General features: G+C 41.1%; 1 protein-coding gene and 1 non-coding gene across 11 annotated transcripts in view; one reads left to right on the top strand and one right to left on the bottom strand.

Moving 5' to 3' along the window:
• The window catches only part of Rin2 (Ras and Rab interactor 2), a 224,005-nt gene that overhangs the window by 93,439 nt on the left and 117,168 nt on the right, over positions 1 to 13,398 (bottom strand). For 6 of the 10 annotated variants that reach the window (XM_047538224.1, XM_047538244.1, XM_047538217.1 and 3 more), the window contains one exon: positions 10,235 to 10,327. In XM_047538224.1, coding sequence (XP_047394180.1) covers positions 10,235 to 10,327 — 93 coding nt within the window. Of the gene's footprint in view, positions 1 to 10,234; positions 10,328 to 10,469; positions 10,514 to 11,982; positions 13,112 to 13,398 lie in introns of those variants that run through there. The other 4 variants (XM_047538228.1, XM_047538234.1, XM_047538235.1 and 1 more) reach the window with 4 other exon arrangements.
• Trnat-ugu (transfer RNA threonine (anticodon UGU)) lies at positions 8,743 to 8,817 on the top strand. Its single transcript has one exon. It is a non-coding gene; the product is annotated as a tRNA-Thr (tRNA).

The raw sequence follows: 13,398 nt of genomic DNA, 5'->3' as shown, positions 1-13,398 counted from the left end.
CTAATGGCAGGGACTACCAACAAGAGAGTCTAAGTGTTCATTTCCCCAGGCTCTAGCCTGAGAGGGAGGATCCTGCATTCCTGAGAATGTGCAAGCACCTGTGGATAAGTGGTGAGTGAGGTCAGGTGTTCCAGGCAAGGTAGTGAGATTTTGCTTCTATAAACCAGGATTCTGGACTGCTGAGCCGCCTGCCTCTGGGAGCTTCCTCTGTCTAAGTGCACTGCGTTTGAAAGGTCTAATAAAATGTAGGGGTGTAGTGGGAAAGCAGATAAAAACAAAACAAAAGTAACATCTTACCAGACAGCAGTAATAACACCAGGGCTTCCAGAGAGCCCCGGGGTGATTGAAATCATCAAAGTATTAAGTCTGAACCAACTGATGCTCACCACTCAGCTAGTGAGTTGATATCACTCTCCAAAGGGGGACATGACATCAGGTCTATAATGGAGACATTTCTATGCTTGCTTAGTTTGTTCGTTCGTTCGTTCATTCATTCATTCATTTAGAGATGGGGTCCAGGCAGGTCTCGAACTGACAGTCTCACGTGATCCTCCTGCCTCAGTCTCCTGAGAAGCCAGGATTATAGGGACATGCCACCATGGCTGACTCATTATTTTATTTCACTTTATTTTTAATTTAATTTAATTTTTTGGAGTGGGGTCACACGCACCTCCATGCCCAGCTTTTCTATGTCTTTTCTTGTACAGTGCTGCTCACTTGCTGAAATGCAGGGTCTAATACAAGCACCAGAATGAGTATTAGAGTCATTTGAGGGTGCCAGGACCTGTTCCCAGAGTTTCCAATTCTTCATATCTGAAGAATTTCATTCCTAGTACATTCCCAGGTGATGCCGGTGCTGGTGTCTGGGACCACACTTTGAGAACCACTGTCAAAAAGCTCTGGGTAATACCCTTGCTGCTAATCCTGGGACCACATTTCAAATGTCAATTACTTTCTAATATGAATGCAAATGCAGAGGCACATGCTTTGGTATTTCACATTGAAGGGGCCTCCCTAAGTTAATTCAGTGTTTCCTAAACCTTTCTAAGGAAAGGAATCACCTGGTCCCATGTTCATGTAGGGAGTCAGGGGGAAGGATTTGATGGGGACAATTTCCACTCCCTTCCCTTAGAGGTCTGACTCAGTGGGTGGGCCGTGGGAATTTATATTAACCAGTACCCACAGGCACTCCTAGTGCATGAGAAAGTTGGGGAAGGAAACCCTTCCAGTAGAAACTCCTTATTTAACGGAAGAAATGAAAGCATGAATGTACTCTGGCCACAGTTGGTCCAATAAGTCCTAGTACTCATGGCATGACTCCCTAGACCCTGGGGTAACTACACCTGACTTAAGGTGAGTCTTACTCCTGCAGGGAAACCCAGGACCCAGCACAGAATCAATGCAAGAGCACAGTGAGAACTTAGTCCCTCTTGATGTGCTCTATGCAGATCCAAGAGCTTAAGGACCTTGCTATTACCCTTGGGAATTGGCTTGCCAAGAGGGATGAATGTTTGTTGAGCCACTATTATGCACCAGTCACTAGCTAAGGGCATGTTAGGCATGATACTTTTGAATTTGTATAGCAGCAGCATTATGAGGGAAGGACCCTTATCCCTAATTTCCAAGCGAAGAAACAGGCTCAAAGAGTTCAGATAACTCGTTTAAAGTCACACGGGTAGTATGTAATGAAGCTGGGATAAGCCAGTCCATTGTCTCACTTCAGAGATGGGCACAGTTCTTAACCTCACCTGTCCTACATGAATGTTGAAGGAAGATGTGGTTAAGTAGAAGACCCCTGGGAGCCACATGGCCTCCAGGTTCAGGCCAATGGTGTGCGGAGAATCTAAGAAGATTTGCTTATCTGTATGGTTACCTACCACTTCCTGACACCACCTTCTGACTCCTCCCCACTCTATTACACATGTCCCATGCTGCCCAGCCCACCCAGTGAGGCCCTGAGCCCTGTCTCATCCCTTAAGAGATATTAATTTACCATCTCCACTCCCCACCACACAAACTCAAACTTCTTCTTTAGGCTGATTTCAGTCAATGGTTTAGAGAACTTTAGTTTATACTAAGTTGTGAATGACTGGTGGTACATTGGTTGCTCTGCCATCAAATGCTACTTACTAAATCAAAACGAATGTCCAAGTTAAAGCCACAATGAGATATCACCTCTCACTTGTTAGAATGACCGTGATCAAAAAGATGAAAGATAAGTGGTGGAGAGGATGTAGAGAAAAGGGGGGCCCTGCACACTGTTGGTGGGAATGTAAGTTAGGATAGCCATTATGCAATGATACGGAGACACCTCAAAAAATTAAAAATAAGCCAGGAATGGCAGCACACACCTATAATGGCAGCACCTTCTGCTCAGTTACTGAGGAGTTCAAGTTCAAGGCCACTATGGGCAACTTAATAATACCCTGTCACAAAATGAAAAATAAAAAAGGACTAGGGATATAGCTCAGTGGTGAAGTATTTGCCTACCATGTGTGAGACCCTGTGTTCAGTTCCCAGAACTTCAATAAATAAATCAGTGGATGAAGGAGTACTAAATAAATAAAATAAAATAAAACAATCATGATTCAAGAATCCTATGATATTACAGAGGAAATGAAATCAATACAAGGAAGAGATTTCTGCTGTCTCATGTTCACTGTAGCATTATCCTAAGTAGACAAATTATAGAATCAACCTACGTGTCCATCAGTAAATGAAAAGACAAAGAAAATGTGGTGTGTGTGTGTGTGTGTGTGTGTATGTGTGTGTGTGTGTGTGTGTGTATAAAATGGAATACTATTTGGCCTTTAAAAAAAAAAGGAATTCTGTCATCTGTGACAAAATAGATACACCTGGAAGACATCATGTTAAGTGAAATAAGCCAGGCACAAAAAGACAAATACTGCATTATCCCATGTGTGATCTAAACAAGTTGAACTCATCCAAGTGGAGAATGGAATGATGATAATCAGGGGGAAGAAAGGGGTGTTTGGGGAGATGTTGTTTAAAAGGTAGCAAAACCATCATGTACAACCATGGAAATCAAATGATGTACTCCATTTGTGTACAATGAATCAAAATGTAGTCTATAAAAAATTTTTAAAAAATAATAAAAAAAGGCAGCAAAGTTAAAAAGAAAAGGTAGCAAAACTTTAGTTAGGAGCAATAAATTCAGGCATCTAAAAGGTGGCTATAGTTAATAACAATGTATAATGTTCTTCTTAATTTTTTTCCTGGGTACTGGGGATTGAACTCAGGGGTACTTTACTACTGAGCTACATCCCAAATCCTTTTTAATTTTTATTTTGAGATAGAGTCTTGTTAAATGGCCAAGACTGGTTTCAAGTTTATAATCCTCCTGCCTCAGCCTCCTGAGTTGCTGGGATTATAGGTATGTGTGGTATGTGTGTTGTTTTCTTGAAATCTGCAGAGTAGACTTTAAGTGCTCTCATGATAAAACAACAATAGCATATTATACAGCATGAATACAATTTGTATTGCTTAATTAGATATAAGTATTTTTTAAAAAATAAATAACATGAACATCCCTAAAAAACTGAATATTCAATTGGAATTATAAGCAGATAGGAAATATGTTGTTTGGTAGGCCACTCTCCTTTTTACAAGGTAAGAGAAAGAAGAAAGAAGTGTACCCTGCCCATCTTTCCATCTGGGGCAGTGCGCTCCAGGAACCTTGTTAGCTAAAGGTGAGAAGTTACTCTCTGAATAAGGACCTCTACCACTTAAGGTTGATTATGTGCCGTAAGCACTCTGAAATCAATCAACTTAGAAATAGCTTCCCCGTGTTCTATGAAGGCATTCACTCTTTTGAGGCAAAATCCCTGGTTGGGGAAATTTGGGGACAAGAGAATGAAAGGTGTTAAAATGGTGAGGAATAAATAATTTCAGTGTTAATTATTAAGAAACATTATTTAAAACTTGGACACAAGGCAAAATGGCATGTCTTTTCCCATAGAGTTTAGTACCATGAATTTTTCCAATTACTGTTTTAAGTATATTCCATTGGTTCTGATAGTTTTTTTTTTTTTTTTTTGGCGGTACTGGGGATTGAACTCAGGGCCTTGTGCTTGTGAAGCAAGCACTCTACCAGCTGAGCTATCTCCCCAGCCCCTGATAGTGTTTTGATTGCCATTTTTTAAGCATTTTGTAATTCCAGTTTATAGTTCTGCTTTCACCCCAGAGTTGTAATTAAAAGTTTTTAACATTTCCAGGTGGGAAGGCTTTTCATTTTTTGAATTTATCTTTTTTTTTTCTTCCTATTTCTTTACTGGTGCATTATACTTATACATAATAAAGGAATTCATTGAAAAATAAGTTTATCTTTTCTTTGCCAAACTGGAGCATTGTTGAAGTTTGCCTAAAGATTATTTGATTATCCAGGAGTTTGACTTTGCTATGGGCTATTAATTACAGACTCAGCCCGTAATTACATGTTGGGAGGGGCAGATATGATTGGTGGGAACAAGAGGTTAAAGAAATTCTATAAAATGGGTTCACTGTGCTACCCCCACATGCTTCTTTTCTTAAAAAGCAATTTACCTGCAGCCCTACCTGGCTTATGTGGACAGGCTATGTCACAGTCCTCAGTATTACTATTCATTTTCTGCAAGAGAAATGCAGGCCTAAAATAATGTTGATAAGAGAAACCCAAGTTACCCTGAAGGGGGAGACTTCTGTGACCCTTTTAACAGGCCAGATTCTGGAACTCAGGGAGATTAAAGATAATTTCTCCTAACCATAAAATCTGTAAGAATTTATAGTTAAGAATCCAATTAGAACCTGTCAGCATGGCCAAAGTGACCTAGAGTTGTCATGGCAATGGGGGCTTGAAAGTCTGATGTCATTTGTTGTCAGTCAAAACTCAAGAGGTGAACCTGGGTAAGACTCTTTGGAAACTCCTCTTCGATTCCCAATAAAACTGGAATGTTGGAGAGGCAAGATGTCCCTTTCTTCTCTGACAGGACCTACTCTCTCCCTTGAGAGACTCCTCTTTCCCCTTCCCTATCCCTTCAATATATTCATGCCTGTTACTCTGAGTGACATGCCTGAAATATTTCTGCCTTGATTGCAAGAATCAGGGTTTGAAGAGGGTCTTTGCACTGTCTCCTTTTCCCAGAAGGCCCCAGCTCTGTGACAATGTCATCCTACAGAGTTCTGGTCAGGAAAAAAAAAAAAGAAAGAGAGAGAAAAACCTAAAGGTTTTTATTGTAGGTTATGGTTTTTAGGATGTTAACCAGTTTTGACTTTTAACTTAGAAAACCTATCACAGGATGCCCAAGTTGAATAAAAATATGTTACTTGTCAAAGCATTCTTGGAATCATCTTACTGGATTCCTCACACATGAGATGAAAAAAATCTTTGACGGATGTTCATTTTATATTCTATAAGAGTCACATTTTAACTTCCTGAAAATTATCCATGGACACAACTGTATTGCACAACTACATTTCTCTCCTTGACATCCTCCAAATTATGAAACTTAGGGCTACAAGGAAGGCTGGAGAAATATGTGGTCCTGTTTTTTTTTTTTTAAAACAAAGTATCCTAGAGCATATGTTGAGAACTACAGGCAACATTTAGTATCTGAAATTACTGACCACAATTTGTTGGAGACAATATCCTGTAAAACCCTGCAATCCACTGCTTTTTGTAAACACTAACAGGAATTACTACCCAATAAACTCATGGAATTCTTGGAAAGTCATGCCTGGTGGGGCTGACCTGGGACCTAAAGGCATCTGAAGCAACTGGTGAAGTGCATGTGTGCATGTGCAAAAAAAAGTCAACAGTTCTTCCAGAGAAGGCTGTGGTCCCTTTGGCCTCTCCAGATGGAATTTCCTGGGAGGGTGAGCTGGAAAAGGAAAAGCATTCAGAGTGCTTCCTGGAGGAGGCCACTTGGGGTGAGGGTTCCTAAGACAGTCAGGCTGGGGTTGACTCCCATCCTGGCTGTACTAACGGACCCTAGTTCTCGCTTTCCCATCAATAAAAGGAGGGGGTTTAGATCACACAAATGCTAAACTTTTGCTGTCCAGGATGGCAGTCACAGTCACACTTGGCTACTGAGAGTGTGAGATGCAGCTTGTCTGAACTGAGACACACTGTATGTAAAATACACTGGATTTCAAAGACATGCTACGATAGGTATTTCAAAACAACAGGTATACATGAAAAATATACACATTTTTGTCAATTAAAAAAGTCATGGTATAAAAATGTAAAATATCTGATTAATACTTACATTTATGACATGTTAACACATGATATTTTAGATAAGATAAATAAAATATATTATTAGAATAAATTTCACTTGTCTATCTTTCTTTCTTTTTGTTTGTGGGACTAGGGATTAATGGAACCCAGGGGTACTCTACCACTGAGTTGTATCCCCAGTCCTTTTTATTTTTTTTATTTTGAGACAGGGTCTTGTTGAGTTACTGAGGCTGGCCTGGAACTTTCCATCCTCCTGCCTCAGTTGCCCGAGTTGCTGAGATTACAGACATGTACCACTGTACCTGGTTTATTTTCTTTTTAGCATTTTTCATGTGGCTACTAGAAAATTTAAAATTATACCTGTGCCTTGCATCATATTTCTATGGGACAACACTTCTCTGTATCTTTCCAGGTGTCAAGGTCTATTAAAATTTTCTTTATGGAAAACAAAAGACATACCCAAATACTGAAGTCAGGCATGCTTTGCAATATTATTGTAAACAAACTGTCACCATGCTAATGGCTCTGACTAAATCTCTAATCACTATTGTTTCCTCTGTAATGCACACAGAACTGTCTGGTGACAGACTCTACGGCTCTGCCTCCTTAGACACTGGCAGGTGATGTCAGATTGTTCACCATCCAGGAGACATGCTGGGAACCCAAAGGGGCAACAACACACCCACCTCTATGGCTTTGAAACATCCACAGATCCACGTAAGGAACTGCTCAATGAAATTATGGACTAACATAGGATTTTTGGTTTTGTCTATCACTTCTCATGCCTCTGCAATCTCTGTTAATTTATACAACAGGAAAATGATGGATCAGGAATGATTCTGAACATTCCTGCCTCTAAATCAGGACTTACTAGAGCTTCTCCAGTCTAGAGTGAAATCTTTGTTATATCTTTCATTCAATACGCCCTTGATATTTGATAGCAAATGTACATGTCTATTACTTAACTGTAGATAACTTTGACTGCTTTTTCTAGAACCTCACCCCCACCCCCCACCTCCACTCGCCCATATGTTTTTGCAATGACTTTGTTGAGCAGGAAAATATTGCTTTCACAGTGGCTGAGGAAAATTAACCATGTTCCTGCAAAAGACTATGGAAAATGTGTTTGTCCAGCATAGGATTTATGGGGCCAGACTACCAGGATGTGATTCCATAGGAACCATAACCATAGGATGTTCTCATTTATCCCAGAATGCTCAGGCACTGTATTATCCATGTGCACCATGTCCTCCCAACCTGTCTGAGTCATTTCCCTGAGCCGGGACAGATGGGAAACCACAAATCAAAGCTTGCTACTGGTGGTTAACAGCTTTGGTTTAGAAAAACAAACTGGATAGGGGAAGTTAATGATGAAAATGGAGTTCAATGTTCAATGATCTCCACTTTACACAAAAATCACATGAGCACTAATAACTAAAAAAGGAATAATAAGCATAATGTGGAATTCAGTTGTGAGCCACTTTACGAAATTATCCTCATCAGTTATAGGGCATCACTGATGTCTTTAAGAAACTCACTACAGTAGCCGAAGAGAGTTGCTTTGAAATTTAGTTCCACCTCCACTTCTACATAACATGGGGTCACCCTTGGCTCTCAAAGTGCACTTCTTCAAGAAAGATTCCTCTGGAATTATAGGTTAGGTTATATATTCTTATGGGAAGAACTCTTTTCTTTCTTTTTTGTTTTTGGTCCCCACCACCCCCTGCACCCTCGTGGTACTGGAGATTGAACTCAGAGGTACTTTACCACTGAGCTGTATCCCTGGACCTTTTTTATTTTGAGATGGGGTCTTGCTATGCTCTCCAGGCTGGCTTAGATCCTTCTGCATCAGCATCCCAAGGAGCTGGGATTACAGGTGTGCACCACTAGCACAACACCTAAGGAATTTTCAAAGGCAATTTTGCCAGTGTTCAATTTTCTTGTTATGTCTTGACTTTAAAGTCTGACTACTATGTTAAGACACAACTCCACTATGCTTCCTGAGCATCATAAGGTGGTAATTATGGACTAGCCAATATTTAGACTAATTTAGGCAAAGCTTTGGGTTAAGGAGGGGTTTGGGATCAACCTGTATGCATAAATATCTCATCATAAGATGCAATCCAGGAACCTGGAGGATTTAGCTCCTAGTCTGCTGGAGATCTGAGAAGCTCCCTCCTCTCATCCACCTCATGTGGGTAGATGTTAGAGAAGTTTGATTAAAACCAAGTCAGTCAATTGAGAATTGAGACTACTTATGCCCAAGTAGCTTAACTATTAAGAATGAGAACTGAGGCCATCTGTGTCAATACAGTTAAAATCTCCAGAGAATCTTCTTGCCCAGAAAGTTAAGGCTATAAACTAATAAGTAGCTTCACTGTTTACTGCAGGCAATTTCTATAAAACAACTTGTCTGGTCAATAGTTTACTCACATGGAGAGAAACAGCTCACTTATCAATGATTTATTTGCCAAGACTCACTTCAAGAATGTTGCTTTGCTGGGGCTGGGGAGATAGCTCAGTTGGTAGAGTGCTTGCCTTGTAAGCACAAGGCCCTGGGTTCGATCCCCAGCACCCCCCCAAAAAAAGAATGTTGCTTTGTGGTATCCACAAATTTCTCTGAAATCCATTCAGTTCTCTGCCTTGAAAAATGCAGGTTAATTGATTTGGGCCTAGACCTCCAAATCCTATAAATATGCCTCCCAGCTGCCCTTTACCTATACACTAATAAGACTGTCCTATGTAGGCCCCCTGATTTCACTAATGCACTTAACTTTACTCCATCAACAGATCCTTTGATTTATTTTGTATAGTCAACAGCTGACATAATAAATCAGTTGTGGTCTCTTGGATACAAATAAGACTAAAGACATTCTTATAGCCCTTGAGGGTTGGGGTAATTATCAAACACAAACACTTCTTCTCAGTAATAAAGTTTTATCATTGTTCCTCCTCTGGGCATAAGACCTGGTGTTTGGAATACCTACCTGTAACAGATTTCAAAAGAACATTTTACCTCCATTTTTCTATTTTTTAAACATGATTCTGTATCTTTTCTATAATGAGTATATGTTAATTTGAGAGTGTTAAAGAAAACAAAGCAAAGAGTAACGAGAAAGGAATTAATCCCCAAGTATAAATTAGAAATGACCATGAAGTTTTAATTAAACATATACATATGGCATGTGTATATATATATATAAAATATACACATATATAGTAATACACATATATAATATCCATGTAAAATCTTAAGCTAGCATATATACACACACACAAATCAAAACTTGCTGCTGGTGGTTAGCAACCAGTATATGTTTATACACATATATATATAGATATATACACATATACACATATACACACATATATAATGCCCATTTAAAATCTTGTTAAGCTAGGAAGGCAATTTAATTCCATCAATATGTATAGTTTTAACCTGCTGAATTATTTCTCTCTTGCCTTATCATAAGAAACTTTGGGGGTGTTTGATAAAAAATATACCATCAAATAACATTTAATCAGTCCAAAGTGAGGTCCAGGATCTGTGGGTGTTGTGTTTTTTGTTTTCAGGGTTTTTTTTTTTTTTTTTTTTTTTTTAGCACTTCAATGATTCATACAATCAAGCAAAAGGTAGAACACACAGGTCTACAACATCAATATACTGGGAAGCCAAGTTCAGCTTTTGTCATAAAATCTCCCCAACTGGAGAAGGAGAAACTGGGCAATTGCCAAAGTTTCCCTTGAGTGTTTTACACAGTGTGGCATCTCTCTGAGCCTCAGTCCTATGTCTGTATGGAGCACTAAATCACAAAAACCCCAACCTGCTATAAAACATGGTAACAACCCCGCGGCTGCGCTCAGGCAAACCCAGCTGGCTGGAGCTGGCTCAGAGAGCAGGCTTCCCTCTGCAGCTGCACTGAGTGCCTGCAGCTCCTCAGGCAGCAGGCAAAGGGAGTAGGCTGCCCAGTGGAGATCCCAATCGGGGCTTCCTTTTACCTTAAAGAAACTTCCTCGCTTGTCCAGACCGCGGGCGCCCATGGTCCAAGCTGACATTTCCCCCAGCGAGGCTCTACTGCATGCCGGGGACTCCTGAAGGTAGAGACATTTTTAATGGTTAGCCCAGCCTGTAGGAAATTCCTTTCTAAGCCACAGAACACTCACAACAACAGTCCTGCCAAGATCTTTTTCCGTCAACAACACAGTGCCATTTATTTCCCACCAAAGCCCTTACATCTCCTTTCAGCCTGATTTCCTGCCACCGCCAGCACTGTTCCTAGACCGTGCCCCACCTCGCTGCCCCACCCCCTCCTTCAGCAGCTGACGTAGAAGGTCCTTAGGACTGTGGGGAGCATAAAGATTGCTTTGTGTGTTTTCTTGACCTCATGCTAAAGTCCGAAAGGGACCAATATTAGATGTCCCTACAATCTGCTCCGAAAGCGTATAGATTTAACGTGGCTCATCACAAAGGGACAGCCAAAGAAAGAGGTTCTGTATGTCCCAGGAAATCCTGCTGGAAAGGGATGAGGTCATTGTTAGTTCTGTTAGCTCTCTTCCCCCAGGCAAGGTCAGTAGAAGGGCACTGGGAAGAAATTCCTGTTTTTTCCTTAGAAATCAGAAAGACTGGGATGCAATCCTGTGTCACTGTTTATGGAGATCAGTTTGCGTAAGGGGACAGCATGTAAACTGCTCCATGATCAACCAGGGAGGGTGGGGGTTCACTATGGAAAATTTAAAGGCAGGATAACAACAGAGTCCTGAATCATCATGGCTATTTGAGCTTGGAATTTCCCCTGCTGGAAACCTATAATCCTTCCCTCTGGGTCACAAAGCCTTTGACCTTTGCTTCAAAGGCATATACCTAGGCACCTGGGGCAGCAGACCTGGCCCAGACCAGCATGCCTTGAGGAGCATGGGGGAGTCCCCCAAACTTTCCTCCTCCAGTGAGGCTGTGTCAGGACCAAACAGAAAACTGTCCTCCACCTTCATCATCACTTCCTGCCACAACATGCACAGGATATAGCTCATCCCAACCATAAACAACACAATGGAACGTCAATAAAGGAACTAGGAAATGAAAATACCTCTTGTACCATTAACGGTCTTTACAATTTTTTTTTTTCAGTGCTGGGGATCAAACCTGGGACCTTGCACATACACATGACCAGCACCCTACCATGACACTACTAGTCCCACCATTAAGGAATGTTCAAAGTGGTTCAAGCTGGGTGTGGTGATACACATGCCTGTAATTCCAGCTGCTCAGGAGCCTGAGGCAGGAGAATTGCAAGATCCAGGAGGGCCTGAGCAATTTAGCGAGATCCTGCCTTAAAATAAAATTGAAAAAGGGATGGGGTGTAGCTAGAGTGCTTGCGTTCAATCCTGGGTTAAAAAAAATAATTTTTTCAGTTAAAAAAGAAACTTTTTAAAAGTGGTTCAGGGGCAGGTATGTGTTGGGGAGGCAGCAAAATCAAGGCAGCTTCTTTCTCTGCAGGTTTACTGATGCTGTTTCTTTTGAGTTGGGTGACAGAGAGCCAGAAGTACTACAGGGACATTGAAGGTGGCATTAGGGATGTTTCAATAAGTAGAAAAGCTTAAAATCACTGCAGAGAAGTGCATGTGCATGAGTGAGCAAGAAACCTTTGCATACAGACTTGCTTGGCCTCATGAGTCACATCTACAGTGAGCTGTAGGTTACCTATGCATTGAATCTCTTTTAGGAAAAAAATAACATAGTGTATACCCACCCCTCCTTCCAAACCTTTCACCTATTTGAGACATTGCTCCAAAGTTCAGTCACTTTAAAGGGTCAGCCATGTCTTCTCTGTGTTTCTTTCCGCTTGCAATTCTACTGGGACGAAGGCCAATACCCCAAAACCTCCTGAGAAGGTGGTGAACTTCTCCTGGGAATCCTGCTGACTCCAGAGGTTCAGATTCTCAGCTCAGCATCTGAAGAGAACCCAAGATCCAAGACCTTTGAAGTTCATCCCTCATTAGTGAAGTCCACAGATTGGAGCCACTCCAGAAAGAAAACACAGTGCCGTGTTCAGAAGTAAGAACAGGATGGAAACCTTGGGGAGCAAATGATTAACTGTTTAGCCCCAGAAGCACAGAATTTTTTTTTTAAAGCTGCTTTAAACCAAACCTAAATTCTGTTATCCTTCCAGACGTTTTCTCGGCAGGGGATTCAGCCTTCTGGCAGATCAGGAATTGCTAAGTTGAGTGCCAGGGCTTCATTCCTCACCAGGACCTAAGTTTCTTTGTTCTGTTCCTAAGTTTTCCATCTACAAACCATTTCTGATGAGCCAAGACAGGCGAGGAATTTTGCTGACAGCGATGGAGCAGTTTGAATTCCAGAAGTTTACCAGTTTAATTAGTAGCCGGTAACTGCATGTGCATACTTTAACCTCAAGTGGTCCTCAGTTCCAATATCCACTTTGGATGCTCACCCAGGACAGGCAGACGCATTACATTTCTTCCAATGATGCAGGTGGCTTCATCCTTATTAACTGGCTGCTCCAAGGTGGAGTTGGGCACAGGTGACAAGAACACAATGCAAAGTGCCACAGCAGGAATAAAAAGAATGGAAGCTGGGAATGGTCCCAAAGTCCAAGCAGATGGTACACACACAGATGATGATGATTTTAAATAAAGATCTTAACGCAGAAGAAGTTTTGGGATTTACAGTCTTTTCTCCCAAACCATAACCTCCAACACCTCGGTTCAGTGTTGATAGCAACTTAATTTAATGCACCGACACTTCTCACTTCCACTTGTGGTTCCCGGTTCCTCCCGGCTGATGTCACCCAGCAGTTGCATCCTAAAACCACCCCAGCAACAACTGGATTAAGACAAAAATGTACCGAAGTTTGAGAGGCTGTAAAATTCCTTCAGACTCAGACCGGTGAAAACTCTTCCTGATTTCCCTGAAGGGTAAAGCATCGAATTCGTGAAAAATGAACCCAGCATGTCCAGTGATCTTTCCAGATGCTAGCTAAACACTAGCAAAAAAAAAAAAAAAAAAAAAAAAAAAGGAAGAAGAAGAAGAAAAAAAAAATCAACCCAAGGGGACTAAGGACACTTAGCAAATGGTTTGGAGCTGCCAAGCCTTTTCCATAACACGACTGAAAGAATGTAAACGAAGTTGTAGTGGGGGGCTAAAG

This window comes from Sciurus carolinensis, chromosome 2 (genome assembly GCF_902686445.1).
Source record: "Sciurus carolinensis chromosome 2, mSciCar1.2, whole genome shotgun sequence".
In the NCBI taxonomy this organism is placed as follows: Eukaryota; Metazoa; Chordata; class Mammalia; order Rodentia; family Sciuridae; genus Sciurus; species Sciurus carolinensis.
Note: the sequence above shows the minus strand (reverse complement) of the source record. Positions and strands in the feature narration are given on the sequence as shown.